This window comes from Macrosteles quadrilineatus, unplaced genomic scaffold, assembly GCF_028750875.1.
Source record: "Macrosteles quadrilineatus isolate MER2022 unplaced genomic scaffold, UCM_ALF_1.0 Scaffold_5__1_contigs__length_97177068, whole genome shotgun sequence".
NCBI lineage: Eukaryota > Metazoa > Arthropoda > Insecta > Hemiptera > Cicadellidae > Macrosteles > Macrosteles quadrilineatus.
The window spans coordinates 7349336-7374704 of record NW_026542598.1 but is presented as its reverse complement, the minus strand read 5'-3'; the positions used below and the strand labels follow the sequence as shown (position 1 = coordinate 7374704).

At 36.9% G+C, this 25369-nt stretch overlaps 1 protein-coding gene across 2 annotated transcripts in view; it reads right to left on the bottom strand.

The window, feature by feature from the left end:
* Nucleotides 1-25369, bottom strand: part of LOC128995361 (putative protein kinase C delta type homolog) — an 88829-nt gene that overhangs the window by 44136 nt on the left and 19324 nt on the right. Inside the window, exons 4-7 of one of the 2 annotated variants that reach the window (XM_054420364.1) lie at nt 16818-16965; nt 10707-10738; nt 9057-9142; nt 3019-3148 (exon numbers count right to left, since the gene is read on the bottom strand). In XM_054420364.1, the coding sequence (XP_054276339.1) occupies nt 3019-3148; nt 9057-9142; nt 10707-10738; nt 16818-16965 (396 nt within the window). The remainder of the gene's footprint in view (nt 1-3018; nt 3149-9056; nt 9143-10706; nt 10739-16817; nt 16966-25369) is intronic. The other variant, XM_054420365.1, reaches the window with a different exon arrangement.

Genomic DNA, 25369 nt, shown 5'->3' with positions numbered 1-25369 from the left:
TTTGTTTTCTTCCAACAAAATGTCTAAAAATCATCAATCAGTTAATTAATGCTCCTGAAGAATTTGGATTTTAGATTGCTACTGTCAAATTTATTTTGGTCCCAATTGTACAGAGGTTATGTATCCATTTTCCATTTACTCAGCTTTTTAATGGCTAATTCTCATTTATTCAATTTTCAACAAAAATTGGTTGAATTTTATTTACAGCTGAAATTTTTCAGGATTCAAGAATAAACTGATTAAACTAATCTTTCGGTTATTGTAATTTCACCACCTAACTTATTTACTGACATTTATTATTAGGTACTTATTTATTATTATTACCGTTTATGGCTTATATGTGTCATGACTGCATATTAATGTTTGTCAAAAACAAAAGTTTCAATCCTCCTTACCTATATTATTACGTAATTTCGGGGATTAGACCAAATTAATTATAATATCGTAGTGAAATATGTGTCCCTATTTGGTTCGCCGTTAAATATGGCAACAAATTTGGTGGAGGGCATTGATTGCTGGTGTGGTGACAATATGAGTTATAACAGTAGTTTGTGGACATGTCATAGTTTTGTCTCCTCAAATTAATCACACCTTAAATTTGTCTAGATAATCTAGCCTAGAATGAGATATTTCAAGATTCTAACGTGTTCGTAAACAATTATTGTTTTGAGTTTTTTGGCTTTAAATATTATTTACAGTACACAATATACAAGCTAACAAGTATATTAAGTTACCTTCAGAGAGTGGTCATCACAGCCACTCAAGATATGCGTTGTGATTGTATTTTGAATAAAATATTGCACAAATAAGAATATAGCGGAATTATTTACAAGCTTTAAGAAAACGAGAATCGTTTGTTTCACGAACCAAAGTAAAACGAAAGTATCAGCATTGACTATGATCACCAAAGTAAAACGTGTCATAACAATAACTTAGTCAATCACCAGAGTCGTTTCTAACTAAATAAAAAAAAAATAGAAAATAAAAACTAACTTTGCTCGAATTTGAATTTTGCACACATAGGCTATTAAAATAATAGTAATCGATTAGCCTAATGTGGTGACTAATACTCCTTTTACGTTGTTTAGCATTGTTTAAATGGAGAAAAGTGGTCATGCATTTGGAAAAGTAGACATTTCTCTGTCATTATTTATACATTCTTAACAAATGAGGCATCATTAAAAACTACATAAAATTTACTAACTTTTTTGTTTCTTGCAATTTTTTGTTAAGTTAACGGTTTTTGTGAAATTTGGCATCAAATATTTTAAATGGCTGCCATTTTAAAACGGTTAATGATTTTTTAGTATAATTTTAAACAATAAACTAGCTTATGTAATAAAAGGAACTTGTGTGGGGCAAGAGATTCATCTCTGAGCCAGTAGGCTGAGACAATAAGCCTGATAAGTCTGAATTAATATTGTTCAAACAAAAACCTACATTAGGCTACATCCTGTACAATGGAAGATGCAATATCAACACAGTGGTGTGTTAAGAATAACATTCTTAGTACAGTTAGTAGGCACTCTTTTTTCTTTCAAATCTCACGAAACAGCTGTACTACACAGCTGCTATTGAACAGCTTGCTTTCCCAGTAGCTATATATCTCTTAGCTCTAGTCTTAAATAATTTATAAATAAAAACACTTTTTAAAAATGCCACATTAAAACGCACTAAAAAGTAAAAAATCATTTATAAATATATTGAGAGAATAAATACTTGTAATATTTGAAACGAAAAACGTGGGGTGCATGCAATAGATAGTTTACAATTGCCTTCACCTATTGAACTACTGTATTACAAAACCTAACCAAACCTAGCCTTTTGGTTTTGTAGTTTTATCTATTGCATCCACTCCACGTTTTTGTTTCAAATCTTACAAGTATTTATTCGACCTCCATATATTTATAAATTATTTTCTACTTTTTAGTGCGTTTAAAAATGTGGCATTTTTTAAGTGTTATTATTTATAAATTATTTTTTACTTTTTAGTCTTTAATGTGTAAGTATGTTAAATCTATTTTATATTTTATATTTGTTTTATATGTAGAATCTCTCGGGAGCAAAACCTGTACCTCTTAACCTCTGCTCTTTGAACTGTCAAATGGAAGTATTTACAGCTGACTTCAATAATTTGATATATTTGACTATTTACATTCTTCCAAAATGTAAACATTGAAACTTTGGAAGACCATATTGCATTCTCATCCATTTGTGGGCTATGTTACAGGTTTCAAGTCTCTAGCTAATCAGGATGTTGGTTTAATATTGATTGCAAAATTTTTACCGGATAAGAAAGCGAGCTAATAAAAATGAGCCCATGGGGCGTAGCCCAAGGGAAATATGAAAATAAAAAGATTTAATATTGCATTGGCATCCATTTGTGGGCTATGTTTCAAATCTCTAGCTGTACCGGACAAGAAAGCGAGCCAATAAAAACGTTTAAAAATGCTAGTTGCAAGAGTGTTCCTATATTGGTAACATTTTTGTTTGAGTAAAAGTTTGAGTAAGCTGTGATTTTAAATTTAAACATTACAGTTTTATAACTGAACCAAGGTTAATGACTTAAAATATCTTGATTAGGCGATACGAATTGCATTTTGATGGCGTAGAATGCAAATCATCTCATTAATGTGCATTTAGGCCTATACAGTAGTAGGTGTTTTTATGGGTTTATGACTACAAGTTTATGCGATGTTGGATAACTGTAGTTTTCAGTTATTCGTGTGATCTCCTCACCCTAATTACCCTGGATAATCGAGGTTCTACTGTAGTGTGAAATTGGTCCTACACTATGGTAGAACTTTGATTGCTGCAACAAAATATCAATCCCTCTCACAATTGCATTGTAGTATTTACCTTTTGCAACCACTGTCAAACTGTAAAACCAAATTTTAAACCAAACAAATAAAAATTGGATCCAGATTAAAATCTAAGACCGAAAAATTGTGAACCACATCATTCCTAAGATCTAATATAGTTAAAATCTATTTCAATCTTGAGTGTGTATAAACTTACCTTCACATTTAAGACCCTGTCGGAAAAGTCCATAAAGGAGTGAGCCGCAGTGGTCACAGAATGTAGGTGACATGAAGTTGTATGGTCTGAACCTGTGTGGCACGTCCAGCTTGAATCTCTCTCTCAAGTACTGCCAACAATGAAACAAAATTTACTGTTACCCAGTTTCAAGAACTTCCAATTTACTTATAACTTATAAGTTAATTGTAAAACTTATAGTTATGATTGATTACCTATCTATGTTGGTTGCTTTTTATTCTCGATGTTCTATTTTTAACCGATGTGCATACCACAAATGTGGCAACTTCAAAGTAGCAGCCCCGTATAAACCGGTATTAACAGAGGTACAATTTGGTAAAACCTATCCCAGAGCACCAGTTCATTCACTGCCTTGACACCTCCTTTTGAACTAGTGGTGAAAGTAAACCTCCCATGGCCGGACGCTTCCCACATGTCAGCTGCTGCCGCGCCACACTGCGGTGATGTGAAAAACAATAGTGTTCCACAAACTATTTTTTAATATATAAACGCTATGGTTAAACGTTGGTTATAAACCTGAACCTGATGGTAGCATAATGGGCATCAGAGAACCAAAGAAAATGAAGGACAAACAGGCAACCGACACAAAAAGGTAACTTAATAGTAAAATACCCCCGCCGCAGCAAACCTGCCATCTAAGCGAATTTCCATTTGGCTGAATTGATTTTCAATTGATCTATTTAAATAACATTAGGTTTAACGAGTACCTAGGTTTGCTGCTACAAGGAAACTAATAAAGTGTGTTTTTAGTAAAATATTGATAGCTTACTATAAAATAAAAAAATTTGCCAAGTTTGATCAAAATATATCCCTAAACAAGCAAACTAAACTACAACATTTTACAATATTCTCCATAAGAATAACATGGGAATTTTAAATTTACAATTTTTTTTGTTTTCTCCGTAACCAATAACCGTACAAAAACACTTTGATATACTGAATTGTTTGTTTTTTTAAGCTCTTTAAGAAGGTTTAGAGAAAAATTGGGAAATTTTGTGTTTTGAGGGTCAAAAATGAGAAAAACCTATTTTTACCCCATAAAACCCCCCATAAAACCCTGTTCCCATAGTCAGATCATGCTGGATCGCGAACTCATTCAAGTTTATCCTGCCTTAAACCTTCAAACCAAATTTCATCAAAATCGGATAAAAATTACTCAAGTTATCGTGTTCACGGACACACACACACATATATATATATATATATACAGGGTGTCCCAGAACTCTCTACCAATATTTTAGGGCATTGATCCTGGGTAAGAAACGTACCTAAATATCATATTTAAATTGTCCGGAAGTCCTTAGTTACTCACACAGCCGCCATTTTGTTTTTTTCAGTTATTAATTTTTTTCTAAAGAATGGTTAAACATACGAAATGGAAACTTTGCACAAACATTTATGACAACTAAACAACGCTACAAAAAAATTATGAAGATTTTTCAAATTTATAGAACAAAATGGCGGCCATATAAAATTTTCTTTCTTAAATAACTCAAAAACCATTGATTTTACAAAAATTTTAAATGGCCGCCATTTTGTTTTATGAATTTGAAAAATCGTGATAATTTTTTGGTAGCTTTGTCTAGTTGTCATAAATGTTTGTGCAAAGTTTCCATTTCGTATGTTGAACCATTCTCTAGAAAAAAATTAATAACTGAAAAAACAAAATGGCGGCTGTGTGAGTAACTAAGCACTTCCGAACAGTTTAAATATGATATTTAGTTATGTTTCTTACCCAAGAGCAATGCCCTAAAATATTGGTAGAGAGTTCCGGGACACCCTGTATATATAAATGCATTATTAAAAACTAAGTACCCTTTTTTTAATTCATTTTATTTAGGGTACTTAGTTTTTAATAATGCATTTATATATCAATATAGTAGCCCTAATTACTGGTGTTTTTGGCCTCTGGGGACATCAAAAATGAAAAAGTAAATCGGTCCCGGGCCTAAGTCTTACCATGAGACCTACGGTAATAGCTACTTCCCTATAGGGAAATTCGCTAAAACAAAATCATCACCAACCTCAGAGAAGATGCAGTGGTAATAGAACGTAGGACACTTAAAACTTACAATGACGGTCATCTCATTGGTCACCGGTAGTGTCCGAAATTGTCACCTCCTATAAAAGAGTTGATTCTCCGAGTAATACTTGCAAAGTACAATAGTGTACTATACGAGTTCCAGAACTGCAGCAACATGACTCTTCAATTTCTAGTTGCACCTTTGTAGGAACTGCCGACATTGGTGCATAACCAGCTTAACAAATATTCATTTGTTTTCAAATATTTCAAATATTTCAAATATTTCAAGTTTGTTCAAATATTTCATTTCATTTCATTTCATTTCATTTCATTTCATTTCATCTCAAATTCCCACTCATAGGCCTACTTCTATTGTTGAAAACTCGTACGAACTTGTTTGAGTCGATCCCTGTTCTCCAAGATACGATAGAACATACTTTTACTTACTTACTCCTGTGGCCACGCAAATCCAAGAATATTTTTGGCCTCGCCAACAAGGTGCCTCCATCCTTCTCTTTCTTCTGCGTCGTCCACCTCTGCTCCCAGACTTCTGAGGTTCCAAGCAACTTGGTCATCCCATCTCAATCTTGGTCTCCACAGTGTTCATCTTCCTTCTGGCTTTCCTCTCCACACTCTTCTTAAACAGTTATCATCTTCTCTCCTTCTAACATGCTCAAGCAATCTGATTCTCCTACTTCGAATTATAGCTACAATATCAGGTCTTCTATAAAGTTCCCTTAACTCTTTATTCTTTCTAATCCTCCGCATCCCATCTTCCAAAGCATATTCTCCTCAATACTTTGTTTTCAAAAGTTATTAGTTTTCTTTGTATGTTCTTTGTGAGGGTCCATAATTCTGATCCATAAAGAAAAACATGTTGAATGCCGGATATATTTGAATCTTGGTGTTTCTTGACAGGAGTCTGCTTTTCAAAAGTTTCGATAAGCCCCAATAGCATCTATCAGCTGCATTCAATCTAGCTTGTATTTACTGCTCCATCTTATTCTGGCTGTTTATTAAGACACCCAGATATTTTAAATTCTTCTGTAATAGAGCATTTGTGGCTCAAACATGCCAGTGTTGAGTTTACAGGCTCTGCCTGCCTTCCTATTTTTATAAACTTTGTCTTATCTTCATTTAGTTGTAGCCCTACCTTTCCTGCTTCCGTTATGAAGGATTCTGCTAATACTTTTAGGTCATTTTTATTTTCAGCTAATAAGGCTACATCAACGGAAAACGCCAGTACGATCTTTCCTTCAATATTAGCACCCAACTGAATAGATTTTACTGCTTTCAAGGCGTCTTCAAGAGCAAAGTTGAACAAAAGAAGAGACAGTGCGTCCCCTTGTCTCACCCCAGTATATTGATATAATAGAAAAAATAAAATAGAACATAATAATATATAAATACATTAGAATGGGCCACATTTTGCCCATTGGTCACTCTGTGAAGGTTTCTCTTTCAGGTAGAACTAAGGCTGATTTAGGTTGGAGGTAGTACAAGATGTATTAATTATCTTTAGACAGGATTTTCAATATTGCCTTACTAATACCGGAATACAGGGAGTAGTAGTAGCTAGTAGCAAGTCAGATACTCAGATACTGTTCTCATTACTCTGTAATTCACCCCACTGTTCAGCCAGGTGGGACCACAATTTGCAGCTGCTGAGAAGAACAGACGAGACAAGGCCGATGTGTACAACTTGTGTATTAGTTCCCAAAGATGACACAGCTAGATGCTGCACTTAATTATCTTATTTTTCAAAAGTATGATCTCTGAGACGTTTATGAACAAACAAACGTGTAAGTTTAAAATGGCCTTTTTCACAACCACACCAATTATTGCATTTATATGTTTGTTCAATGAGAAACGCAAGACACAAATTGTACTTTTGGTTGTATTATTTTCTTGATCCTTTCCTTGTTGAGTGTGTAGGAGACTCCTTGTTCCTAGTATACAGTAATTAACAGCTAGGTGTAGGAATGTATGAAAGATTTTAGCAAATTTAAGTAGAATTTAGAATTATTTCAAAAATTTCTTTTAACAGCTGTGTTTGTATATGCGTGCCACAACTAAATAGAAAACAGGCCGTAATGCTAGTCAAGCGTGATGTCTCGATAGAAGACGGCAATGACGTAATGTTTGCCATTTGTGATCAGCTGCTTGTTTTAATCATTCCTTGGAAAATAAATAAATAAATACCTACGTCAATGTTTGTTTGTTTGTTTGAGTTTTTTGCCGAAGCACTCGACACCTAGAGGCATCGGTCCACCCGTCGTCTATCGTGACGTCATGCTTGACGAGCATTACGGCCTTTTTTTTAGTGTGGCCTTGCTAGTATCCATTATCTTCTTGAAGGTGAAAAGCTTTATTCATTGTAAGTTATTTAAGTGTTCAACCCAATTTGATCAAAATGTTATCCCTAGACTCACTTTCAGCTCTTGATGTGCAAAATTAATATTTAGTTGTGGGGCTGAATATCCTTCTCCTAGAAGTAATTCAGTTAATCTGTACTGTGCTAGTGTTATAGCTTACATGAAGTGCCACTGTCATAACTGGCTGGGTAGTTGAGTGGTTATAGTGAATAACAATCAAAAGGTTGCCAGATCGATTCTGAGAAAAGTCAGTAACCATAGAGTGGGAAGCAGCGGCTGAATTAGTCTTTGGTGCTAGTTAATGCTGCATTACTGCTTTCCTGCATACAGCAATAGCATTAACGAGAAGATGGCTGGACTTAATAGGCTGCAAAAAAACTGCAGTTTGTTTTGGCCACAGACTCCTTAGGCGGGAGCACATCTCTTTATGGGATGCAGTTAGTCTATTAATCGAAGCTGTATGCAGAATCCAAACCTGTAGTCTCGCCGGAGCACTAACACACCCTCCTCCACTTCCCATTAAGTCAATTTGGAGATAGGAAGGAAAAGTTTTTTCTACTTTGGCCCAAAGATTTATAACAACCTTCCCTTGTAGTTAAAAGTTTATTAGTGGATGTATTACAATAGGGAATGATGTCAACATGTTGTAATAGTTAAGTCGAAATAAACCATCTCAAATCTGCTACCTAATAACTAAAAAAACATGTACGAGTTTAAGTTTAGAGTAGGCCTATTACGTTTTGTTCTCTCATTAATTTCACTACTTGACATTGTCCTAATTTGTTATTCATTTTAGTAGTATAGTACGCTCAATGGTATGATTCTGATTCTGATTGTTATTTCCTTTCGGTCAGTATAAACATATGATAAAATCATGTTTAGGATTGTGATTCATGAAATAAAATAATGATTCGTCAACTGTAATGGTGGAATGGCATTCTATAAGGCCAATGTTAAATTTTTGAAAGTTTGTACGCATATTATGGTAAAATAAATTTTCCTGGCTATACCACTCGTATAGAAATTATTTGGTGCTCAGAATTTGGTTACACCGAAAGTATAAATGTGTTTCTTTGTGCTGATTCTGAGATAGAAGTAACACATATTCAAACTTTACTCATACTAGCTGTTTGCCCGTCCTACGTACGGGAATCAAGTAGTCGATTAAAACTGAATATAATTCAGAACAGCTAGTTTACACGCATCAAGAAACATTTTGGCAGTTTTAATAGGGAAAATCATCTTGTAAACAAATATCACGTGACCACCTATTTCTTTCATCCGATTATAGGCCTATACGATATGCATTTTTAAATCTGCCTCCAGGCACAGCCTGCCCATCCGAGCCTTTTCTTTCTGGAAAGCATCCATTTACCTGGGTGTTAAAACATTCCTCCTAGCTCTCTGTTATTTTGTATCTCAACCACCATTATCTTGAAATGGCCCTATATTTTCTCGTGTGAATCCCCTAAAAACTTGTTCCAATACAATTTAGATTTTTGTGTTTAATAGTGAACAATTTGTTGTGTATGAGCATCTAAACCTTCTTCAATAGGTAAACAAAGATATTGCACCCCGGTAAGCCGAGCATGCATACTTACGATTGTGCTTGCAGATTCTCTCCCAGATCCTGGGCACTTGGCGAGGAACTTGTCGTGGCATTTCTTGTGAACTGCCGTTTGGCACACTAAAACACAAGAGTTTTAATTACAACTTTATCTAAATCTTTGATTAGCCTACTCAAATTTATTTTCATTGCTGTTTCTATCACCAGGATTGGTACTAAATTTGGTAAATAAAATTTCCTGACTTTTTCAGGTTTTCCAGACTGATATTATACTTTTTCCAGGTATATACCGTAAGTTGATATCAACTAATCGAAATCAAGAAATATTTTAAAAATGTAAATATTTAATCACTCCCAAATACAAAACTTGTTTCAAAATATATAAATATCGATTCCTCCCCCGTACTGATAACTAAATATCAGTATAAAAATGTGCTTGTAGTTCTTTTTGCCCTTAGTCATGCGCATAGATAAAACATACTCATCACCCTGTTTAGGTTTAGAGCAAAACGTAGCATATCTGTAAAAAGGTAGTCTTTCAGGAGAAATTCCAGAATTTTTTCATAATTCCCTGACATTTTCCTGACTTTTCCAGACAACAATATTCCCTGACTTTTCCATGTTTTTCAGGTTTTCCCTGACTGTACCAACCCTGTCACACTACAAAGATTTCTAGATAGATTATTTGGAAAACTAAAATTAGCTGAGTCAAAGTATATAATTAATTATTATTATGCTTCCTGTAAAACTTCAAACTGCAGTGTAGGAACGACACTGACGGCTTTGTTTTTCTAGACAATGAACAAATTTTATATCTTAGCAACACAGATAAATTGTTAGTAGGGATGGATGGGTCACAAATTTTTCGGGAAATTTAAAATCTTGTTCTACGAGATGTAATTTTATTTTCATCGAGATTTTTTCGAGACTTGGGTATATAAAAAAGTTAATATACCCCCGCTGCAGCAAACCTGCAGACTAAGCAAATTTCCATTTGCCTGATTGGATTAACACTAAAATGTCTCTTTAAAATGTCACACTTATTCCCTATTTCAATAGAATTAGTTTAACGATTACAAAAAGATTTTTTTATTGTAAAATGTTAATAGTTTAGTAGAAAATAAATGCATTTTCCAAATTTGATCAAAATATATTCATAAACAAGCAAACTACAACAGTTTACTTATTCTCCATAAGAATAACATGAAAATTCTAAATTCACAATTTTTTGGAATTTTCTCTGTAACCATTAGGCGCAAATTAATGCTTCAATATACAAAATTATTTGTTTTTTTAAGCTCTACAAAATTGTTTGGAAAGAAAGTGGTAAATTTCACACACCGATACATTAAATTAAAGAAAAATGTGCGGCCGGCCATGACACCCATGACGAACACGACTCAACAGTTTAAAGTCATATGAAGCTATTGGCACTAAAAAAAGAAACAACCGGTCGGCGGCGTTTAGTCCGGCCCTTTAGGAAGGGTTTCAATAAATTATTCATTCAAATGGAGTACTACGATAGATAAGTTGTTGAAACAAACTTTGCTGGGTTGACCCTTTCTACATGTAGGCTGGTTTTTATAACTTATGTAGGTTACTTTATGCAGTATAACTTAGTTCTGAATAACTAAATAGGCTTACTGGAGGCATTATTGCTTACTCACATACTTTATTTACTTACATTGGCATTGGTAGCCTTGCTTCCCAAACCCCCTGAAACAAAAAATCAAAGCAAAAATTGTTTGACCGACTACATGACTATTGTCGGGACCACGTAAGTTTGCAGTTGGTGGCAGCCAATCACAAGACAAGGCTAGTGCAACGTTGCCACATCGCATTAATAAAATATACTAAGCAATATTTTCAAATCAGCTGGTATTATTAGATTTGGCAGCACCGCACGGTTCTCATTGGTTCATTCAAACCCATGTGGTAAATAGGCTCCTCCCTCAACTGCAAACTTATGTGGCCCCGACAATAAGGTAAAAAATCTTCAGTACTTAGTTATAAATCAGACTAAAATAGGATTTACCTTCGTCAACCAGCTCAAAAGTAGTACATAACTGTTGTTCAGGCCATTTTTACATTATAATGCCCATCTCAGACACACACAGATCTCGGATGAAGCAGCAGTGTCGTAGAAGTTAAAACACAAAACATGCACGCATATTTACACAACAATACATTACAAAAACAAACATACCTGTTCCACATGCATAACCGGTTGACATAGCCACAATATGAGCAAGTTGTTGACTATTATTGTGTTGGGTTGAAGATGGCATTGTAATGCGGAAACGGCAATAACAACAGTTCCGTTCCAACTTTTGAGGTAATTGACAAAGGTAAGACTTTTTTAGTAACAGTACATGCGAGGGACTAAAAATATGGATTTTAATAAAATTGACGACTTAAGACAATGAAGGCGACGTACCACCTATAACTATAAAACAGCTGGTCATTTGATTGGATATAGTGCTCACCCGGATGGGCATACGGGAGGGACGATGGCTAAATGTGAGGTGATGTCATATCTCTAGTGGCTCATGTCTTCTCTTGAGGCAACACGATTACCGTAACGAGGCGATGTGATTCCAGTGGCGTTCGTGGCATAGTTGATAGCGCATCGGACTAGTGTTCAGGAGGTCTCGAGTTCGAAACCCGTTGGGGACTTTAACTTTTTGTCGAAGATTTTGCTTTATTTGATTTTTATCTTATTTCTCTTTTGTATTATCAGCAAGTTTGGTTGGTTAGGTTAGGTTATGACAGTTCAATTTTATAATACTAAATTTTAAAATTGATTTTATAATTAAAAATTATAAGTAAACATTCATTTAATTTTTATCTTTATATTTTTTATATTATCAGCAAGTTTGGTTGGTTAGGTTAGGTTATGACAGTTTAATTTTATAATTAAAAAGTTAATTTTATAACTCGTCCCTCCCGTGTGCCCCACCGAGTGCTCACCTAGTAATATGATGAAGGTTGCCACTTCAATCCTGAGAAAAGTCTAAATCTGTTTAATGGTTTGAAACTGGATCCAGCTGTCCTTGATTACCAGGCTTTTAATCAGTTAAATTAATGATCCTGGATAAAGTACCAGCTGATGTTGGTCGGTCACAAAGTTGTCATCTCATCCATTCAAAACTCATAGTTCTCATCTTGACCCTACGGTCTGTTGGCTTCATTGAAATCTAATCTAATCTATGAACATGCTATAGCCAGTTAAAAAAACACAAAGTTGTTGTAAACAGCCAATGAAAGAGTGTGCTGACGTAAATTACTGATATCCTCCAAATGTGAGTATGTGATGTATGTGAGTCGGTGGCTCAGTCGGTAGCGTCGCGGACTTCGGGCCCAAGGCAGCGATGTCGTGGGTTCGGATCCTGGTCACTGCCACTAAAATTTATTAGTACAATTCACCTTTGTACTGTACCGGCTCACTCCTTGCTTTGCTGTAAACGATCCACGCACAGGCGCTTAGTCTATGTGGACGGGCAAATACAAGGTTAAAAGAGGCCACCAACCTCTTTTAAACAAAAAAAAATACATAAAACTGTTTGACTGAGCCAAACTGTAGCAAACTATAGGGTTTCACATTGGTGCTGATTGGAGCAGTGCTATCACAAATAACTTAGTAACAAAGCGTTCCTACACTCAGTACGCAACTATGGTATCGTTAGTATCACATCTCTCGTACTTCGTCTGCAATAGAGTGTTAAAACTAGTGCTCCCATTGCACTTTCCCGCCATTTGTGAGGTAGAGTCTGTGATCTGATTTTTTGTTTGTAATAATTGAAATTCACAAGCCAATTGAAATGTAATGACATGTTTGGGATTTTTTTGGCTAAGGAGTAATGAGTGAAGACTGAGTGAGCAGTCCTGACTTTAAAACTGGCTTAAAACTTTGTTTCCACTTTTGCCATAGTCTTCCAGGAATGCCAGAGCTGCAGCAAGTCTCTGTTTTTTTGTGATCATCAGTAAAGATCTTTGGCATCCACTGGGCACAAAATTTGTGATGACCAAGTTTATCAGGCAGTTTTGTGAAACACTGATTTTCACAGATTTCGTCATTGACCTTCCCTTCCAGTTCAACAGTCACTAAACTAGGCCTAACAACACTGCGGTCCTAATGATACATTTGTTCCGATATGTTTAAAGTTGATGCACAACTGTCTCACTCAGCCACTTCACTCCTTTGCAGTACACATACAAAATCTGGCAATAAATTTGTTTTCATTAAAAAAAAAAAAATTATCACTGAGCACACATTACAACAAGTGGGATTTGAAATGACAGCGCTAATTTTAACCCTCCACTGCAGACCAAGTGCGAGAGATATGATATGCATGCTCCAGTAGTTGGATGCACACTGAGTGTAGACGCTCTGATGGCATAGATATTACCACCCCAAGCGTCACAATGCAAAGTGTTTGTTACTTCTTGGAGGGCCTTTGTATCTAAAACCAAATATAACCGATTACCGGCAACCAAAGAAACAAAAACTGGACTGATAACTATTTCAAAGAACACACAAGTGCACATAAAATGACATGAATCAAAATAATTCAATCATGGTTGACTAGATTACATTTGTTTTACTTAAATACCTAAGTCATGTCGGCAACTCCTATAATAGAAGAATTTATCAACTCCTATAGTAGAAGAATAGATAAAATGATCATTTCTGAGTATTATCTATTTGTGGTCTGTGGCTTTCTGCCTGTGGAAAGAACTGCCAATATTGTTATTACCCTCATTCACACTGAAGGCAGAAAAGAATTATCTAGACAATTCGTTATCTGAAAAATGCAATTTTAAACAAACACACACATATTCATTTAAAGGCATTCTGGTTATTTTATTGAAACTTTACTAAATATTTTGAATATGCAGTATATTTAAAATTCAAGCCAGAGGTTCAATAAGACTACACACTCTGTGCTTATCTCTGTGTTTAAGTATACATAAATAGATTCCTGGAAAAAAACTCCTTAATTTCTGCAAGGTTTAAGTCAAAACTCTAAACCATTTAAGAATTGTCAATATTTATAGTGTTGAAGTAATATGTAAAATAAAGTAGCTTAAGGATTACATTTTTAGAGTAGGTAGCAAAAATACCCAACTTTAGTTTTTTGTGATTATGAAAAAATTAGGTAAAACCTTTGAGAACAATGATTGTGCATTAATACAAATCCAAATAATCAATCCACAGGTGTTTAAATTTTTAAAGTATAGACAATAATTGTAAAATTTTAGTTAAATTTAACACAGTGCCTTTACAAATACTTTTTGAGACTTCAAACTCTAACATGGTGTCTACTAAACCTGATTTGAAAAATTCAAGGAGTTTTCCAGGAGAATTCAAGACAAATTCCTGAATTTTAAGAGCTACTATCGGAACCCGTTCAACTAATCGCAACCCGCTAATAATAATTTATTATTACTATTAATGATTATTATTATTTAAAACAAAACTTTTCCAAAGAAAAATATTTTTTACAACATAATAAAACAGTATAACTAGTAGGTAAGGCGACACCAGCTATCATCTCCTGCGATCGTGGGAATACCGGTGAGCATATCTTGCAGTCTCGTCAACACAGGCAACCAATCGCGGCAAAACAGGTTCGCATATTTTATGATTTCAACGACACCGATAATCGTCTCCCACGATCGCGGCAATAACCGTGAGCATATCCTGCGGTTTCGGCGACACCGATAATCTTCTCCCACGATCGCGGCAATAACCGTGAGCATATCCTGCGGTTTCGGCGACACCGATAATCGTCTCCCACGATCGCGGCAATAACCGTGAGCATATCCTGCGGTTTCGGCGACACCGATAATCGTCTCCCACGATCGCGGCAATAACCGTGAGCATATCCTGCGGTTTCGGCGACACCGATAATCGTCTCCCACGATCGCGGCAATAACCGTGAGCATATCCTGCGATTTCGGCGACAACGATAATCGTCTCCCACGATCGCGGCAATAACCGTGAGCATATCCTGCGGTTTCGGCGACACCGATAATCGTCTCCCGCAATCGCGGAAATACCCGTGACCATATCTCGCCGGCGCACCGATAATCGTCTCCCACGATCGCGGCAATAACCGTGAGCATATCCTGCGGTTTCGGCGACACCGATAATCGTCTCCCGCGATCGCAGCAATAACCGTGAGCATATCCTGCGGTTTCGGCGACACCGATAATCGTCTCCACGATCGCGGCAATAACCGTGAGCATATCCTGCGGTTTCGGCAACACCGATAATCATCTCCCACGATCGGGGCAATAACCGTGAGCATATCCTGCGGTTTTGGCGACACCGATAATCGTCTCCCGCGATCGCGGCAATACCCGTGACCATATCTCGCCGGCGACACCGATAATCGTCTCCCACGATCGCGGCAATAACCGTGAGCATATCCTGCGGTTTCGGCGACACCGACGATTCCGATGACCGGGCTGTGGATTCCTGGAGGTTTGGGTGGATTCCTGGAGTTTTCCAGGACATTTCAAGGTAAGATAAAATTCCCGGAGTTTTCCCGGTTTTCCCGAATTTCCCGGAGAGTAGACACCATGTCTAATGTCTCACAGCTTGTTCGAACATGAAGAGTATTAAATTATTTAAGAACCAATAAATTTAACAGTTGACTATGAAATTAGAATGTGACAAAGGCACTTTGGTGCACTCAATAAAACGCTTAGCCTATGCAAGCAAGTGCAGCATAAATGTACGAGTGAAGCAAAGATACTCTTGTACATTCAATCGTCCCTACAGTTACCATAAAATGTAATGGTAGACCTTAGATAGTTTTTAGTTTTTTACTTAGGCTACACCTAAAGAACCGTCAAACCGTCAATACTTGCATTGAACGTTACTGTATAGGCCTATGATTACTGTTTAAGTTAAAAAACTTGACCATACTCAAAAAATAAGTGTACATGTTAGAGAGCCAAAATCAGCAGTTGAAATTGTCATCAATGCAATAATAGCTACTTTGTTAGTTTAGTGTATGACAATTATTGTATCATTCGTCTTAATGTGGCCTAAGGCAGATTAAGGAACAATACCTCGGGACCCAGCCATAGCTCGGTATAGTTTATTTCCATTGCAAGAGCAATAAAGGAAACTCGTGATTTATTCCCAACTAATTTTGGCTTTTATAATTTAAGTTTCAGTGGAATTTCAATTTATTATGATGGAAACTTTAACCTGGCAATCCACAACACATTAATTTATTTTACATTCAATGGTAAAAATCACTCGGTTCGTTTATATTAATCTATACTTGCATAAACATTGTTTTGACAGTTTGAATTAAAACATCTGATTGAACATTTCAGTTTAAATTCTAAATTAGGTAGCCTACATAAAATTAATATAATAGTGTTAAATATTTATTTCACTGTTAAACCAAAGTTTGCTAAAAATTGCCTAAAACTTCGGGAATAAGGTTTTAGTAGGAGAGTATAGGATAGGATATAGGACATCTCCAACAATCATTCTAACCACCATTGCATTAAGATTTTTTTATCTTAGAAAATATTTCAAAAGTATGAACTGATTAAAAACTATGCATGTAGTCTTAAAGACAGCAAAAACTTACGACTTTTAGTTTGTTTTATTTCTTTGGTTTTAGGCACAATGTGATCACATTCAACATTTTCAAAAAATTAAAGAACACAAAAGAACAAGGAAGGTAATAGTTCTCTGGTTAATAAGTTTGGTAAAAGCTCTGCAAACCTTTTGAGTTAAAATAGACCAACTAAAGCTAAGCCGTACCATAAGAAGTCTTTGCAAAAAGTGCAGAAGGTAGGCTGGCGGAAGAATTTGGCTACAAAGTGATGGCCCTTGACTTGATGAACCTTCTGGTGTTTAATAGCTCCCCTGCGCCTGGTGATGGCTCTGCCACGACTCTCATCTTCTTCTTCTGTAAACAAAAAAAAATGTTATGGCAAGTATGTAGCCTATAAAAAAAAAAATTAAATTGATGTGTAAAGCATTTTGTTGAGATGGATTATTAATACAGACACAATGCTTGACTTAAATTCTTATCTTCTGAATCAAAACTTAATCATCATTTCATTTTTCAAGATGGGTAGCCTCCAGGTTACCAAGCTATCTATCTATCTATCTATACTATTATAAGGAAGAGGTGGTGTCTGTGTGTTTGTATGAGCTAATCTCAAAAACTACTGAACCTACTGGGCTCAAATTGCACACAAATGAAGCTACAGTTCCGAGGATACATATAGAACTATTCCCGCTTCGATATTGTCCTAGGGCTCTGCCCCGTGGGCATTCAAAAATTTGAGGTGAGAGATTTAAAAGTAAATATTGATTGATGGTATCCATGGTAACAAAGAACAAACCTACAAAGTTTAAAAATGTAAACAAGCAGAACTAACTGTCAAATGAATTTTGATTTCACAATTCCACACAGCTGGTTCAAACATATTAAATACTGCACGATTATTAGAACTGAGAGGGTAAGGATTATAAATTTAATAATGATGTCACTAGCCCGAATGTAAACATTATTTAACATCACTTAAATGGAGCTGTCAAACCATATGTTAATGTAATTTCATTAGTGTATGATTCTTTCAGTTACTTCATTTGTTTATGTTTATGATCTATTATACTGAGTTTGTACTAATATTTGTGAAATACTGTAATAATATTTTACAGGGAATAATTCGTTGTAAAATAAATCATTCATGGATATAAGAATAATTAAGATTCTATAACCATTGCCAGGCCATTATCCTGAGTTTTATGAGGTTTATTTTTTTTATTTATTTCTGAGTAAACAGCAATATAATCCCCCTGCCACAGCAAGTCTATAGACTGAGTGAATTTCCATTTTCCTGATTATAATTTCACTAAAATATTGTTGTAGAAAATTACCCTATTTTCCATATCTAAATAACTATACAGCCCGATGTGTAACTGACTCACTCACGGGGGATACTAATTCTAGACCACTTCTAGATGAGCTAGAGACTTGAAATTTTCGGTGGTTGTAGGTCTAGTGCCCAAACCCCCGGGAAAATTCCAAAAAGTTACATTTTTAAGTTTTAACCCCCCCGTAATCTCGAATTTCCCCCCCATGTTATTCTTATGGGAAATAGCATTGAAAATTGCCGACTTTGGTAAGCTCATCTGAACAACTTAGAAACGTGCTAGAGACTTCAAATTTGCGTAGTATTGTAGTAAGAGGTCTTACAATACCAGTGAAATTCGCAAAAGTCCCATTTTCAAATTTTAACCCCCCCAAAAATCCAAAATGGCGGACCTCTGAAAACGACAAAACACGTTTTTTTCAACCGGATGTAGCTCGAAAACGGTAAGAGATAGAAAAGATTTGAAAGTATATCCAGGAACAGGAATTACATTTTCTACAAAACCCTCTTAGGCGTTTTCCGAAAATCGGACTCCTTCAGCTTCAAAAAACACCCTACTTTCAAAATTTGGTAAATTTTTATTAAATTTTTACCGGTTTTCGGTACTTTTTCATATTTAAATAATTCATTTTTGCACATATTATTAGTGCTCTGTGTTTTCCTTCATTTACTTTAAATTTTACTAATTTAACGTTTTTTCGTAACTTTACTCCTTAACCCCCAAAACTTAGGTTAAATGTCAAAATTTAAAGGTTTTTTGCCACTTTTACGAGCCCCATGTTATTCTTATGGAGAATAACATCGAAAGTGGCCGACTTTGGTATGCTCATCTGAACCGTTTATTAACGTGCTAGAGACTTGAAATTTGCGTAGTATTGTAGTATGGGATCTTTAATCAACGGTGAATTATTCAAAAGAAAGATTTTCAAATTTTCACCTCCCCAACCATCCAAAATGGCGGACATCTAAAAAGGACAAAACACGTTTTTTTTAAACAGCTGTAGCTCGAAAACGTTAAAAGCTACAAAAGATTTGAAAGGATTTTCATGGTCAGGAATTAAATTTTCTACTAAACACTCTTAAGCGTTTTCCGGAAATCGCTAACCTTCACCTTAAAAAAACGCCCTACTTTCAAAATTTGGTAAATTTCTTTCAAACTTTTAACGGTTTTCCATATTTTTTCATACCTAAATAATAAATTTTTGCAAATATTATTAATGCTTTGCATTCTCCTTAGTTTACTTTACATTTTACTCTTTACATGTTTTTTCGTAACTTTATTCCTTGACTCCCAAAACTTAGGTTTAATGTCAAAATGTGAAAGTTTTTACGAGCTCCATGTTATTTTTATGGAGAATAGCATTGAAATGTAATGACCAAAAGGTTATAAGCAATACACTACGTTGATTAAATATTAGTGTCCGTATTTTTATTGACTAATGATTGATGTCAGTAATGCAGCACGTATTTTCCGCTAAAGCAAAATTATGGTTTGGTTCTCGCTCTTATCTTTGCATTCTGATTTGACTACCCCTGTTAGATGCTCGCTCATATAGGTTGACAATATTTCGTCGATTTTGAGTTTGGTTCTCGCTCTTATTTCTGCTACCATATTTGGCTAGACTTGTGGAGTTAGAGCTTCTCCTTTTACTTGAATTTTTTTGGGTTTCTCCGTGATTTCGGATTTAGCCCAGTTATAATGGAGTTTACTTGCGTTGCTGTTGGATCCTTTCATCAAGGGGATTCAAAATTCACTGACAGCAACAATTCTCAATGTGTTGCTAATGCGGCATGTGCATTAGCTTGGCAAGTGTTCCGCGGGGGATTTAGTACTCATGCTGTTGATGAAATACTCATGGCCGGCGATCGCTTGTACAAGAATTCTCGCCTTGAGTACAACGTTGTCAGCAGATACTTGTTCCCCGAGGAACTTGCCAAGAGCTTCGATATTGAAGACCAGCACGTTTCCGTCGAGGAAATCTCGTACGTGCACAACGGATTGTATCCGACTAGTGTGGATGGCTTGGATGAGGCCGTTCAATCCTTGTCATCTGTCTTGGAAAATATTATGTCCGCCGATTCCCTCGACGGCGGGTTTTTGTTCACGGGGCAATTAGTGACTGTGGCCTTTTGGCGTCACCGAGAACACTTATATCTCTTTGACTCCCACGCCGTGAATAATATCCGCCGTAGAGATGTTGTCCCCGATAACAACAAAGCGAGGCTATTTCAATGTGGGAGTTTCACTGCATTGGCCTCACTTTTATTGGCAAATTCCGCGTTCGTCGGTGGAGAGTACAGCATCATGAGACTGAAATTTTCGATTGACTGTACAAACCAACCGATCGAACATGCGGTTATTGATCCAAATCCTATTCCCCCATCCCCGACGGTTTCAGATCCCATATTGGATGGCAAAAAAGGTCCTGGCAGACCTAAAAAGGTAAAACGCGGGCGTCCGAAAGTTTTGGACACTACGCATGACGAGCAAGTGCAAGCGGCAAAGAAGAAGTACAGAGAGACGCACTCTGATGACATCAGAGAAAAAAAAAGTCAGTACTCCCAGAACCATCCTGAGGTGAACAGGGAGGCTGTTGGCCGTTACAGCCAAAACCACCCTGAGGTCAACAGAGCTGCTGTTGGCCGTTACAGTCAAAATAACCCTGACATACACCGGAAGGCTGTTCGAGAGTACGACTTGCGTCATCCCGGAGCTTCTTCTGGAAGAGTGCAGATTTTCCGTCTGAAAAATCCTCTATTTACCGATCTTCGTCACTTGCCAGCTTCACTTGCTCGAAGCATTTCTGATCACGGTCCAATGGGGTCTTGGAAGGGGGAGCTGTTGAATGATATTCCAGCTTTTAGTCTTAAAAAAGTTAGTCTTTGGGACAATGATATTTTTAAATGTATGCACTGTGGCGCTCCACTTTTTGAGGAGGAAAAGGGTAGGAAGAAGTGGTGTTGCGGACAAGGGGCATACAACGTCCTTGATTTAAGTCCTCTTGATGAATCCTTCTATTCGGATCGGCGTTTTCTCGATAGGGCTCGTGCCTACAACGACCTGTTTGCGTTCTGTGCTTTAGAGGTATCTGGTGGGTACAGGCACCCCAGTGGTCTCTCTTTCTTTAAAATCGAAGGGAGAATGTACCACCAGGTCTACAATCTGTCCGACCCTGGTCAAAAGTTTACCACTAAGGCTGGGGACGTTCAGTTTGTGAACCGGTCCCGTCTTTACATCGACGACGGTGAAGAACGGCGGAACATTGCCTTGGGTAGATCACTTGACGGTGACGTTGTTGACTCTATCAATCGATACCTGTCACAGCAGAATCCATACGTCACTCACTATCGGCGTTTGGGTAGTGAGCCAGCTGTGAACGCTCACTTGGATTTCCAAGTGACAAGTAGATCTACCCATGGTCCCGTTCTAGGCGACAGGCAAACAGGCGTTGAGGTGCACGCTGTCATAAGCACCGACGAGACAGTTTACGAGCCCCGCAAGCTATCCGTATGGAAAGTTGGATCCGGACGACCCACTTCTATCAACCTTTTCAGTCCCCTCATGGAACCATTCCAGTACCCTCTGCTCTATCCTCAAGGCACTTTGGGCTGGCATATTGGTCGCCGCGACAATTTTAACAACAAATTGTCCCAGTATGATTATTCCCGTTGCCTTCTGCTGTCTGAGCCTCGTTTCTCCCACCTCGGCCGACTGTCTCAAGCTTGGCAGGTCGAAATGTATGCCAGATACGAGGACGAGAAGCTCAACTACATCAAGTTCACGCAGACGAAGGCAGCTGAAAATGCCATGAGGATAGGGCCGTTGGATGAGATTGAAGCGGCGAATCGTGGTGGACGTCAGGTCCTCAACGACATTAACAATGACGAGACCGTTCAGGGGGAGGGTGGGGTACAAGCTGGAAAGGTTTACCTCCCAAGTTCGTTTACCGGGGGCCGAGATACATGAAACTTCGATATGAGAATGCTATGGCATTGGTCTCACGTCTCGGCTTCCCCACATTTTTTCTCACATTCACTTATAGTGCGACTTGGGAGGAGAACAAAAAAGCCTGTCCTCGAAATAGCGGTCGCAGTGATCCCAGCACGGCCTGCAGAGTTTTCTATATCAAACTGCTGGAACTCCTCCGCGATCTGCGCAGCGGAGCTATGTTCGGTCGGTCTGTCTACATAGTCCACGTCATCGAGATGCAGATGCGGGGCCTTCCACATGCCCACATCGTGTTTAAAATTGATGGCGATGGACCAGTGCAGGCTTCGGACATAGACTCCCTCATCCGCGCTGACATTCCATCTCCGGAGGAGGCAGGAGGCCGATTAAGGGCGTTGGTTCTGCGGCACATGATCCACGGCCCTTGTGGTACGGATCACAGGACCGACTTCCCTTGCTGGGACACTGCCAAAGGCAGCTGTTCTAAATTTTTCCCCAAACCTCCCTGTGAATCAACCCATGTAGACGAGAGGGGCTTTGTAAAATATCGACGTGATTATGGTAACGAGGGGAGTATAACTTCAAGAAACAAATCGATTCCTGTACATGACGGATGGGTCGTGCCGTACAACTCGGCATTACTACTTAAATACGAGGCGCACATCAACTTGGAGGTAGCTTCCACTCGTCGTGTGATCAAGTACCTTTGTGTAACTGACTCACTCACGGGGGATACTAATTCTAGAGCACTTCTAAATGAGCTAGAGACTTGAAATTTTTTGGTGGTTGTAGGTCTAGTGCCCAAACCCCCGGGAAAATTCCAAAAAGTTACATTTTTACATTTTAACCCCCCCGTAATCTCGAATTTCCCCCCCATGTTATTCTTATGGAAAATAGCATTGAAAATTGCCGACTTTGGTCTGTTCATCTGAACCACTTAGAAACGTGCTAGAGACTTCAAATCTGCGTAGTATTGTAGTATGAGATCTTACAATACCGGTGGGATTTCCAAAAGTCCCATTTTCAAATTTTAACCCCCTCAAAAATCCAAAATGGCGGACCTCTGAAAACGAAAAAACACGTTTTTTTCAACCGGATGTAGCTCGAAAACGGCAAGAGATAGAAAAGATTTGAAAGTATATCCAGGAACAGGAATTAAATTTTATACAAAACCCCCTTAAGCGTTTTCCAAAAATCGGACTCCTTAACCTTCAAAAAACGGCCTACTTTCAAAATTTTGTAAATTTCATTCACATTTTTTACGGTTTTCGCTATGTTTTCATATTTAAATAATTTCTTTTTGCAGATATTATTAGTGCTCTGTATTTTCCTTACTTTACTTTATATTTCACTCATTTAATGTTTTTTTGTATCTTTACTCCTTAACCCCCAAAACTTAGGTTTAATGTCAAAATCGAGCTTTTGTAAATTTCTTTCAAACTTTTAACGGTTTTCCATATTTATTAATACCTAAATAATACATTTTTGCAAATATTCTTAATGCTTTGCATTCTTCTTAGTTTACTTTACATTTTACTCTTTACATGTTTTTTCGTAACTTTATTCCTTGACTCCCAAAACTTAGGTTTAATGACTAAATGTGAAAGTTTTTACGAGCTCCATGTTATTTTTATGGAGAATAGCATTGAAATGTAATGACCAAAAGGTTATAAGCAATACACTACGTTGATTACATATTAGTGTCGGTTAGCTGTCCGTATTTTTATTGACTAATGATTGATGTCAGTAATGCAGCACGTATTTTCCGCTAAAGCAAAATTAGGGTTTGGTTCTCGCTCTTATCTTTGCATTCTGATTTGACTACCCATGTTAGATGCTCGCTCATATAGGTTGACAATATTTCGTCGATTTTGAGTTTGGTTCTCGCTCTTATTTCTGCTACCATATTGACTAGACTTGTGGAGTAAGAGCTTCTCCTTTTACTGGAATTTTTTTGGGTTTCTCCGTGATTTCGGATTTTGCCCAGTTATAATGGAGTTTACTTGCGTTGCTGTTGGATCCTTTCATCAAGGGGATTCAAAATTCACTGACAGCAACAATTCTCAATGTGTTCATATTATGCTTTACTATTATCAACTTATCAATCTCCTCTAATCAATTCTTGAAATTGTTATTACTTTAATGTCGATTTTAACTATAACGAACCCTTCTCTCCTTATATTATTACTTCCTTTGACCAAAAACTCAATTGTAAAAATACTAACATACTCACTTACCGCAAATTTACCCACAATTTTTGTATAAAGGGCTTTCTAATATATTCGTAAAAATGCTTTTATGGCTAACCGACAGGGAAACAAACATTACTTGATCTATTTTCATTAATAAATTTATAAATATTTACTAACATCTTTTTACTTGAAATACTATAACTGTTAATATAAATAATTGTAAATTAATATGGTTCCTACGTTTCCTGGCCTCCCCGTGTCGGAACTGGATATGCCATACAGTTTGTGGCTATCTGACAGGGAAACAAAAATAACTTCATCTATTTTCATAAACTTATACATAAATATTTACGATGAACTATTTACTTAATATAATACTTTACTATTCTCTACTTATCAATCTACTCGATTATTTTGTGAAATGGTTATTACTTCAATATCGATTTTCGCTATTACATCCCCACAACGAATTTAGAGATGCGGAGAGTGTTTTCTAGACCACTTCTAGGTGTGCTACGGGCTTGAAATTTCCCCGGCTTCTTGGTGATGGCCTCTCACCCCTTCCTAAATTTCCTAATGACGACTAACAGCTAGGGGGCCTGGGGGCGGAGCCCCCAGCGAGCCAAAGGCGAGTCTAAATTATATACAGCCGCATGTGTAACTCACTGGGGGATACAAATTCTAGACCACTTCTAGATGAGCTAGAGACTTGAAATTTTCGGTGTTTTGTAGGTCTAGTGCCCAAAGCCCCGGGAAAATTCCAAAAAGTGACATTTTTAAATTTTAACCCCCCCGAAATTAAGGGTTTCCCCCCCATGTTATTCTTATGGGGAATAACATTAAAAATAGCCGACTTTCGTGTGCCCATCTGAACCACTTAGAAACGTGCTAGAGACTTCAAATTTGCGTAGTATTGTAGTATGAGATCTTACATTACCGGTGAAATTTGCAAAAGTCCCATTTTAAAATTTTAACCCCGCCGAAAATCCAAAATGGCGGACCTCTGAAAACGACAAAACACGTTTTTTTCAAAGGGCTATAGCTAGAAAACGGTAAGAGATAGAAAAGATTTGAAAGTATATCCAGGAACAGGAATGAAATTTTCTACAAAACCCTCTTAGGCGTTTTCCAAAAATCGCACTCCTTCAGCTTCAAAAAATGGCCTACTTTCAAAGTTTTGTAAATTTCATTCACATTTTTTACGGTTTTCGCTATTTTTTCATATTTAAATAATTTCTTTTTGCAGATATTATTAATGCTCTCTGTTCTTCTTACTTTACTTTATAT